Here is an 11,271-nt window from a genome sequence, read left to right as displayed (position 1 = left end):
AATGCTGTTCGGGCTAAAGAACGCCTCACAGACCTTCCAGCGACTCATGGACACAGTGGCCGTCGACTTCCTGGGCCACAGGATAACCAGGGAAGGAGCTGCACTGTTATTCAGCAAAGTGGAGGCCATCCGGAAGTTCCCCAGACCCATCACGACCAAGGGACTACAGGAGTTCGTGGGGATGATCAATTTCTATCATAGGTTAATTCCCTCAGCTGCCCAGATCATGTGGCTCTTGTTCACCTGGATGGCAGGCAAGGCATTATATTCCATAGGCATGGACCAGACAAATGTTATACTAATACTGGGCTTTTATTAACAGACTATAACCACCACCAAACTGGCTAGTGGGAAAGCATCTCCATCTGTTATACCAGTAGGGTGGAGCATCTCTACAGCCACAGACAATAGCAAGCAGTCATTACATCATCACATTCACCCCGCCAAAAAAATGACCAATTTTAATAAAATACAATAATGGCAAAAGCAAAACAAAATCACGCAAGATCAAGGGTTACCAACAGAATTAATGAGAACATAGCAAAAAAAAAACAAAGTGCAAACCTGAGATAATACAGGGTAACTCCACTCACTGTAATCATGGCTAAGATAAGAAATGGTCATAACAGAGCATCTGAGGAGACTTTGAGATTCGTGTTAATCTTTGTAAGGGCACAGATGGAGGAGTCTTATCTCTAACCGAAGGACTTCTTTTGCTAGGTGTGGAAGGAAGTGGAGAGCGCGAGGAAACATTCCCATTAAGAGGGTATTGTTCCTCGAGTGTTTCCCTTGACGAGGTGGGTAGAGAAGGAGTCAGGTCAGTGGAAGGGCTAGCAGGCTGTAGACCAGGCGAGGCTAGATCCCTAGGGAAACAGTGTCCTTTCTTCCATTAAGAAAAATAACATGAGCATACTGCAGATTAGCATGAAGCAGTTGAACACGCTCTACAAGTGGGTCAGCTTTGCTGGGTTTAACATGCTTTCTTAATAAAACTTCTCCGGGGTTAGAGAGCCAAGTTGGCAAGGTCGATCCAGTTTTCGATTTTCTAGGGAAAACAAAAAGACATTGGTGAGGGGTCTCATTGGTAGCTGGACAAAGCCGTGTACGGATAGAGTTAAAGCTTCTGGAGGCACATCTTGCCAGTGGCTGGTGGGGAGACCTTTTTTTAGTGCAAGAGTGATAGCTTTCTAGATTGTACCATTACTGCTCTCCACTTGACCATTACCCTGTGGGTTATAGCTTGTAGTATGACTAGTAGCTATCCCCCTATCAAGAAGGTATTGCCTAAGTTCAGAACTCATGAAAGCTGACTCTCTGTCACTATGAATGAAGTTAGGATAACCGAAAATACTAAAAATCATATCAAGACATTTAATAACAGAACTATTCATTTCCATTTACCTTCAGGGTTATTTTACAGCAACTTGTAATGTCTCATTTTAGTCCAGAACAAGCCATAGAAAAGACAGATACAAGGTAAGATTCAGGGTGCTAGCGGTGTTAGGGTAAATATAGCTGTCAGTACTGCCCAAATCAAACAGTCAATAGGCTCCCCGTTTACCCCCACCTTCACTATGGAATGCTTCAGGTCGTGGGGTTTGTCTTTATTAATCGTCATCGACACCAGAACAGGGTCTCCCTGTGGTGGCGATCTGTCGGAGTTTGACACGTTGCTGGCAGTTCCACTTACGACTTCAGAAGAAGGAGAAGAAGAGGAAGAAGAACTAGATGTATCATTGGCTCTCCAGGTCAACACAGCAGTCTTGTGGCGGTGCCCCTGCTTATTAGTAGCATTTGAGCACTTCTTCTTCTTCTTACTCTTCAGCTCAAGGTGTGAGCTAGGTGAGGACTCTCATGCACGCAGGCTCTGGCCCAGTGACCTCACTTTTCGCAGTTGGCATAATTGGCTTGCCGTACAGGGCACTGGGAGCGAACACGTAGCGCCAAACCGCAGAAGTAGTATCTTCTGTAGCGGCTTTTTTGCTGCAGTTTAGTGGCGTTCAGCAGTGGATAATCGCTGCGGGCGGGCCTTGGGGGTGTCACTTCAGCACCTCTTTCTTTCTCGAGGGCTTTAGCACTTTGTACAGCAACCCTAAACGTCTTTGCTTATTGCATTAAATGTTAGGCCCGGGGTCTCCAGTAAACGTTGTCTGATGTACCCCGACACCAATCTGCTTATGAATGCGTCCAGCATCAAAGATTCTCGGTGGGGCTTTGGCCTTGACAGCAGCGCAAGCACAGGTTCTGGATAGCCCTTTTAGTGCGAGCGCAAAAGCATCTTCGCTCTCTCCGGCTTGTTGTCTTCAAGTATGAAGCTGATGTCTTGTGAACAAGGTCTTTTGTGGCATATCATAATAGGTTCTGAGGAGATTCAGTGCATTCTGGTAGACAGCTGTCTCCCTAACCATGGAGTAGAGTACTTCTCCGAAGAGAGCCACAAGATGGTCCATTTTCACTGCGTCTTGCACAACATTGTTCACTTGTATGTATGCTTCAAAACACTGGAGCCAGCGGTGAAAAATTTCTCCAGCTTGAGTGGCATCTTGATCTACCTTGAGTCTTCCAGATTTCAGAGAAGTATCCATGATTGATAGTCTGTTAATAAAATTGATATGCCATAGACATGGACCAGACAAGTGTCTCCATCGGGCACACAAAACTCAAAACGGTCAACCAGTTTACCTATCTCGGCTGCACCATTTCATCAGATGCAAGGATCGACAATGAGATAGACCACAGACTCGCCAAGGCAAATAGCACCTTTGGAAGACTACACAAAAGAGTCTGGAAAAACAACCAACTGAAAAACCTCACAAAGATAAGCGTATACAGAGCCGCTGTCATACCCACACTCCTGTTCGGCTCCGAATCATGGGTCCTCTACCGGCACCACCTACGGCTCCTAGAACGCTTCAACCAGCGTTGTCTCCGCTCCATCCTCAACATCCATTGGAGCGCTTTCATCCCTAACGTCGAAGTACTCGAGATGGCAGAGGTCGACAGCATCGAGTCCACGCTGCTGAAGATCCAGCTGCGCTGGATGGGTCACGTCTCCAGAATGGAGGACCATCGCCTTCCCAAGATCGTATTATATGGCGAGCTCTCCACTGGCCACCGTGACAGAGGTGCACCAAAGAAAAGGTACAAGGACTGCCTAAAGAAATCTCTTGGTGCCTGCCACATTGACCACCGCCAGTGGGCTGATAACGCCTCAAACCGTGCATCTTGGCGCCTCACAGTTTGGCGGGCAGCAACCTCCTTTGAAGAAGACCGCAGAGCCCACCTCACTGACAAAAGGCAAAGGAGGAAAAACCCAACACCCAACCCCAACCAACCAATTTTCCCCTGCAACCGCTGCAACCGTGTCTGCCTGTCCCGCATCGGACTTGTCAGCCACAAACGAGCCTGCAGCTGACGTGGACTTTTACCCCCTCCATAAATCTTCGTCCGCGAAGCCAAGCCAAAGAAAATAACCACCACTAAATTGGCCAATGGGAAAGCATCTCTATCTGTTAAACCAGTAGGGTGGAGTATCTCTACAGCCATAGCCAATAGCAAGCAGACAGTATAATACGCCCCCATTACATCATCACAAGATGAAGGACATCATCTGGGATGTGTCTTCATGAAGGTCAAGGAAGCCCTGGCAGACGCTGCTCTCCTGGCACATCCCAGGTCAGACGTTCCAACGGCCCTGACAGTGGATGCCTCAGGAATGGCGATCAACAGAGTTCTGGAACAGCAGATTGAAGGAAGTTGGCGGCTGCTGGCTTTCTTCAGCAAATATCTGCAGCCTCCAGAACTGAAGTACAGCACTTTTCACAGGGAGCTACTGGCACTGTACTTAGCCATCCACCACTTCAGGTACTTCCTCGAGATCAGGTCCTTCACGGTTTTCACAGATCACAAGCCTTTGACTTATGCCTTGGCTAAGATCTCGGACCCCTGGTTGGCCTGCCAGCCACGACATCTATCTTACATCTCGGAGTACACAACAGGTGTAAAGCACGTCTCCGGCAAGGACAACGTGGTGGCCGATGCACTGTCCTGGCAAAATATCCACACGCTATCAAGGGGAGTAGACTTTGTAGCACTGGCAGAGATGAGCAGAAAGATGAGGAGATGCCCCAATACAGGACAGCCATATTGGAATTCAGCTCTAGGACATCCCAGTAGGCACAGTTAACACCACCTTCCTATGCAACATGGCCACCAGTTAGATCAGACCCATCGTCCCGGCAGCTTGGAGATGACAGGTTTTCGACTCCATCCACGGACTGGCTCACCCACCTGGTGGCCAGCAAATACATGTGGCGTGGATTTAGAAACAGGTCAGCGGATGGGCGAAGGCGTGCATGCAGTGCCAAACAACCAAGGTACCGCAGCATACCAAGACCCCATCTCAGCACTTCGAGCCTGCAGAATGAAGGTTCAACCACATCCACGTGGAAATAGTAGGACCCTTGCCGGTATCCCAAGGTTTCAGCTATCTGTTCATGATGGTCAACTGATTCACCAGGTGGCCAGAAACAGTCCCACTGGCAGACACATCCATAACCTCATGTGCCAGGGCCCTCATCTCGTCCTGGGTAGCGTGGTTCGGGTTACCATCTCACATCACATCTGACAGAGGGGCCCAGTTCACCTCCAGCCTTGATCCGACCTCACCAGCATCACACAACAGCTTACCACCCAGAGTCCAATTGGTTGGTGGAACACTTCCACAGGCACCTCAAAACCACACTTATGACCAGACTCCAAGGACCCAATTGGGTAGATGAGCTATCATGGGCACTGTTGGGCATCTGCATGGAGCCCAAGGAGGTCCTCAACAGCTCTTCGGCCGAACTCGGCTACAGAGCTCCACTGGTGGTCCCGGGAAAATTTGTACCATCCCTAGGTGGACAGCAAGATGACTCTGCAAACATAGGAACATAGGAAGTAGGAACAGGAGTAGGCCAAAAATGGGCCAGCGAGCCTGCTCCACCATTCAATAAGATCATGGCTGATCTAATTTATGACCTAACTCCACCTACCTGCCTTCTCCCCATATCCCCTAATTCCTCTATCATGTAAAAATTTATCTAACTGAATTTTAAATATGTCTAATGAAGCAGCCTCAACCACTTCCCTGGATAGAGAATTCCAAACATTCATTACTCTCTGGGAAAAACTATTTTTCCTCATCTCTGTCCTAAATCTACTCCCCCGAATCTTGAGACTGTGTCCTCTCGTTTTAGTTTCCCCGGCCAGCTCAAAAAACCTTCCAACATCTATCCTATTCATACCCTTCATAATCCTATATGTTTCTATAAGATCTCCCCTCATTCTTCTGAAATCGAGCGAATACAATCCTAGACGATTTAATCTTTCATCATAAGTCAACCCCTTCATCCCAGGGATCAACCTCGTAAACCTCCTCTGGACCGTCTCCAAGGCCAGTATATCCTTCCTCAAATATGGAGACCAGAACTGGACACAGTACTCCAGGTGCGGTCTCACCAGTACCTTATACAGTTGCAACATTACCTCCCTACTCCTGAATTCAATTCCTCCAGCAATGAAGGCCAACATTCCATTTGCCTTCTTAATAACCTGCTGCACCTGCAACCTAACTTTTTGCAATTCATGCACAAGCACTCCCAAATCCCTCTACACAACAGCATGCTGTAGTTTTTCACCCTTTAAATAATATTCAGCTCTTTTATTTTTCTTGCCAAAGTGGATAACCTCATACTTACTAACATTGTACTCCATCTGCCAGACCTTTGCCCACTCATCCAGCTTAACTATATCCCTCTGCAGACTCTCCACATCCTCATTACAATTTGCTCTTCCACTCAATTTGGTGTCATCCGTAAACTTGGCTACACCACATTCTGTCCCCTACTCCAAGTCATCAATGTAAATGATGAACAGCTGTGGGCCTAGCACCGACCCCTGCGGCACCCCACTTACCACTCTCTCCCAACCTGAAAAATTCCCATTTATCCCGACCCTCTGCCTCCTGTCAGACAACCAGTTTTCGATCCATGCCAATATACTTTCCTGGACTCCACTTTCTTGTAACTTACTGATAAGTCTCTTGTGCGGCACCTTATCAAACGCTTTCTGGAAATCCAAATACACAACATCAACCTGTTCCCCTCTATCCACCGCACCCATTATATTCTCAAAGAAGCCTAACAAGTTTGTCAAACAAGATCTTCCATTTCTAAAACCACGCTCCGTCTGCCTGATTGAACCCTAACATTCCAAAAGTTTCACTATTTCATCTTTAATGACGGCTTCAAGCATTTTTCCAACTACAGACGTCAAGTTAATTGGCCAATAATTTCCAGTCTTCTGCCTACATCCCTTCTTAAAAAGTGGCCTGACATTTGCTGTCTTCCAGTCTGCCGGGACCTGCCCAGAATCCAAGGAATTTTGGTATATGACCACCAATGCATCAACTATAACTTCTGCCATTTCCTTCAAAACCCTTGGATGCATATCATCAGGGCCAGGTGATTTGTCTGGCTTTAGTCCCATTAGTTCCTCAGCAGGCTAAGGGAAAGAGTCGGCAACCTGGCCCCAATTCCACCTTCTAGGCATGGACACACAAGGACCAACAGACCCAAAGACCTGCAGGACTGTGGGTATGTTTTAATTGCAGGGGTCCACATTATCCATTGCTTCAGAGGCTGTATGAGGGTCCATTCCAGGTCATCCACAACAAAGGGGCCATATTTGAACTGGAGGTCAGAGGCAAGATGGAGGTCTTTACAAAAGACAGGCTGAAGTCAGTACACTTTGACTCAACACACCCCATCAAGACACCAGCACAATGCCAAAGAGGCAGGCCACGAGAGGCAGCAGAGACTTTTCCTCTGGGCATCAAGGACAATACCACCAGTTTTGGGGGAGAGTCATGTCGCAGCCCGCCACCGCGGCAATCGAGCTGGCATTACAGACAGTAAGCGTAACCAAAGGCCAGCAGCCTTTGCAGCGGCACTGACCCCAACATGCGAACCGGTGAGTGAACGGCAAGGGCAGCTTAAAGGCCAGTGACCCCAAAATGTCACTGGCCTTGCTACACTGCCAACCGACAGGGACAGCGCGTGGGGAAGAAGGCATTGTTGTGCAGGAAAGTATACATGTGCAAGAAACCTGCTTTTTTTCTGTATGTTGTGATGTCAGCCAAGGGGGGCCATGGCAGGAACAGTGCAAGTATAAAAGTTGGACCTGAGCTCTAATAAAACTCAGAGCTTAACCTGACTACACTACATGTGTGTGTCTTCTTTCGAGTAGTGTGCGACTACAATCCTATATGTGTATCTACAGTTATGGCTGTTTCTCTCAATTAATATTTCACTAATTTTTCAAGATTCAATTTTACAATTATAGAAGAAAACAGACTAAAGAAGAAATTGGTTCCACAGAATTCTTTACAGTTGATCAGCTTTTCCAAGATCTAAGTAAAACATAACTTTAGCTTTAGGACATTGGATCTAACAAAAGAAGACCTGTCAGACACCATTTTGTCCCAGATTTTGTTGCTAATTACACTTTCTAATTAGCTTGGTATTTTCGATCGTGAACTTTCTCACTTCAAAATTAAGGCCAGAAAATATGATTCATTGCAATGTTTACTTCAGGTGTTGAAGTTGGAAATTTGAGTGTTATAGTCTCACTTGAGCACAAAATACAATCCATGGCTCCTGTGTGACAAGTATAAAAGCAATGTTACCCTGTCAGGGGTGCCAGCCTTGGATAACACAACATTTACATAATACATTTAAAATAGTAAGCTCTTCAGAGTTATTTCACAAGAATGTTAGCAAACAAGATTTGATGCGAAGTGCAAAAGGAGACCAAAAGGAGAAGGGCTTTTGGGAACCATCTTTAAGTAGGAAGGGGATTCCAGGCCCAAAGTACTCAACCACTGCAGAGAGGTACAGACATACACAGGGGTAATCCTGGCAACATGATTAAGACAGGGCACTGAGGCATAAAATATCCCACCTTGTTACTTGAAGAGCTTCAAAAAACTTCACCTTCCACTGCACAGACCAGACACCTGTGCCTGGTAAAGGCAGAGGCCGTAGCATCTGCTTCATCATCAATTCATCGTGGTGCACTAAGGTAACAGTTATGTCTTAGTCCTGCTCCCCTGACCTAGATCATCAAGTGTTGACTAAGGGAGATTTCCGCCATCATCCTGGTTGCTGGATACATTCCACCCAAAGCTAACGTCAGGATAGCACTGGAGGGACTGTGCACTGAAATCAGCAGGCAACAGGACATCACATCCTGATGCCTTCCCGATCATTGTGGGAAACTTCATCCACGCCAACCTGAAGAAATCTCTGACAACCTACCATCAACATATTACCCGTGCAACCAGAAGAGACAACATACTTGGACCACTATTGCACCATCATCAAGAATGCCTACCGTGCCATCCCACGCCTGCACTTCAGCAAGTGTGATCACCTGGCTGTACTTCGACCCTCAGCGTACAAGCAGAAACTGAAGTCTGTGGCACCAGTGATGAAGACAGTGAAAGTATGGCCGAGGGAGGCAGAGGAGTACCTGCAGGACTCCTTTGAATTGGTGGACAGGACCATATTCAAGGAATCATCTTCAAACTTGAATGAATATGCCATAGCTGTCACTGACTTCATCAGGACCTGTGTGGATGAGTGTGTGCCCGTTCGTACATACTGTGGGTACCACAACCAAAAGCTGTGGACGAATCAAAGGATTTTCAGCCTGCCGAGGGCTGGATAGATGGTGTTTAAGACTGATGATCAAGGTCTCTATAAAAAAAATCCAGATACGACCTATGGAAGGCTATCTCAACAGCAAAGAAGCAATTCCAAGTGAGAGCAGAAGCAGAATCAGATACTCACCAGCTATGACAGGACTTGCAGGCAATTACATCCTACAAGGCGAAGCCTAACATCATAAATGACTGTGATGCTTCACTCCCTGATGAGCTGAACACCTTTTATGCTCACTTTGAAAGGAAAATTCAACAGTACCAATGAGAATCCCTGCAGAAGCTGGTAACCCTGTGATATCTGTTTCAGAGGCCAACATCAGAACATCTTTCAAGAGGGTGAAGCCTCGCAAGGTGACGGCATACCTGGCAGGGTACTGAAAATCTGTGCTCACCACTAGCTGGAGTGTTCACGGACATTTTCAATCTCTCGTTGCTGCATTCGGAGGTTCTCGCCTACTTCAAAGGGCATCAATTATCCTGTGGCTCAGGAAGAGCAGGATGAGCTGCCTCAATGACCATTGGCTCAATATCTACCACAATGAAATGCTTTGAAAGGTTGGTCATGCCCAGAATGAACTCATACCTTGGAAAAGAATGGACCCCTAATTATTTGCCTACCTCCACAATCATTCCACAGCAGACGCAATCTCACTGGCTCTCCACATAGCCATGGATCACCTGGACAACAGGAACTCCTCCTAAGTAATAACATAGTGCTGGAAAATCTCAGCAGGTCAAACAATGTACTTTATATAGTACTCTATATAAAAGACACTGCTTGACTGGCTAAGTTTCTCCACCATTGTGTTTTTACTTCAATCACCATGTCTAAAGACCTGTTTTACTCAACAGCAACACCTATATCAGGTTTCTTTTCATTGACTATAACTCAGCTTTCAACACCATCATTGCCTCAGTACTGGTCAGCAAGCTTCAAACCTTGGGCCTCTGCACCTCCCTCTGCAACTGGATCCTCGACTTCCTCATCGGAAGTCTAGTGTCAGAGTGGATCAGCAACAAAGTCTCCTCCTCACTGATAATCAGCACATGTGCACCTCAAGGATGCATGCTTATTTCACTGCTCTATCCTCTCTACACCCATGACTGTGTGGCCAGGGACAATTCAAATGCTATCTACAAGTTTGCCACAGTTGTTGGAAGAATCACAGATGGCAATGAGGAAGCGTACAGGAGTGAGACAGATCAGCTAGTTGATCATGTTAGCAAAACAAAGCAATTGATTGGAATTTCAGGAAGGGGAAACTAGGAGAACAAAAACCAGTCCTCATCAAGGGGTCTTCAGTGCGGAGGGTAAAGAATTTCAAATTCCTGGGGGTCAATATCTCTGAAGATCTATCTTGGGACCTCCTTGTTGATGCAATCACAAAGAAGACTCGCCAGCAGCTATACTTCATCAGGAGAACGAGGAGATTTACTATGTTACCAAAGATTCTTGCAAATTCCTACAGTTGTACTGTGGAGAGCATTCTGACTGGTTGCATCACTGTCTGGTATGGAGGTGCCAATGCACAGGACAGGAAGGGGCTACAGAGAGTTGCAAATTCAGCCAGTGCCATCATGGACATTAGTCCATTCCATTAAGGACATCTTTAAGAGGTAGTATCTCAAGAAAGCAGCCTCTATCATCAAGGACCCTCATCACCCAGGTCATGCCCTTTTCTCACTGCTATCATCAGGAAGGAGGGACAAGAACCTGAAGACACATACTCAACATTACAAAAGCAGCTTCCTCTCCTCTGCCATCAGATTTCTGAATGATCAATGAATCTGTGGACATTTCTTCACCCTTTCTCTTTTTCACACATTTTTTAAATCTTCTATTTACAGAATTGTAATTTATAGAAATTTTGCATCTGTAATGCTCAATACTGCTGTCACAAAACAACAAATTTCATGACATATGTTCATGATAATAATCCTGATTCTGAGGAGTTACCCAAATGAAAAGGAACTGCAGATGTAGGAAATCTGAAATGAAAACAGCAAGTGCTCTGCCAGTCATGCAGCATCTGTGGAGAAGGCAAGAGCAGGGACACAGTTTCAGGTTGAAGACCCTTGATCAGATCCTAAAGCTAAAGTTCCGGTTAAAGATAATTGATCCACAATGTTAGGATAGAACATTACAACACAATACAGGCCCTTCAGTCCACAATGTTGTGCCAACCTATAAAAATCTACACAACAGTCTAACCCATCCCATAAACCTTTATTTTTTATATCTATGTGTCTATCTAAGAGTCTTTTAAATGACCCTGTTGTACCAGCCTCCAACTCCACCCCCAGCACTGCATTCCAGGCACCCACCATTTTCTGTGTAAAAGAATTACCTTTGACACCTCCCCTAAACTTTTCTCCACACACCTTAAACAGATTAATTCCCTTCTCGTTCCTCTCCACAGATGCTGCCTGACCTACTGAGTACTTAGCTCATTTTCTGCTTTTATTTTAAGATGGTTAGCCCTTGTCCACAACATCTGTGACTG

At 46.1% G+C, this 11,271-nt stretch overlaps 1 protein-coding gene across 2 annotated transcripts in view; it reads right to left on the bottom strand.

Annotated features, from left to right (window-relative positions):
* Positions 1-414: 414 nt before the first annotated feature.
* The window catches only part of cnot10 (CCR4-NOT transcription complex, subunit 10), an 87,212-nt gene continuing 76,355 nt past the window's right edge, over positions 415-11,271 (bottom strand). The window contains exon 18 of one of the 2 annotated variants that reach the window (XR_011352161.1): positions 415-1,045. Coding sequence is in view for 1 of the 2 variants with exons in the window: in XM_069920982.1 (XP_069777083.1) it covers positions 984-1,045 (62 nt within the window). In the remaining variant the exon portion in view is untranslated. The remainder of the gene's footprint in view (positions 1,046-11,271) is intronic. The other variant, XM_069920982.1, reaches the window with a different exon arrangement.

The sequence above is a fragment of the Narcine bancroftii genome, chromosome 2, assembly GCF_036971445.1.
Source record: "Narcine bancroftii isolate sNarBan1 chromosome 2, sNarBan1.hap1, whole genome shotgun sequence".
Lineage (NCBI taxonomy): Eukaryota > Metazoa > Chordata > Chondrichthyes > Torpediniformes > Narcinidae > Narcine > Narcine bancroftii.
Note: the sequence above shows the minus strand (reverse complement) of the source record. Positions and strands in the feature narration are given on the sequence as shown.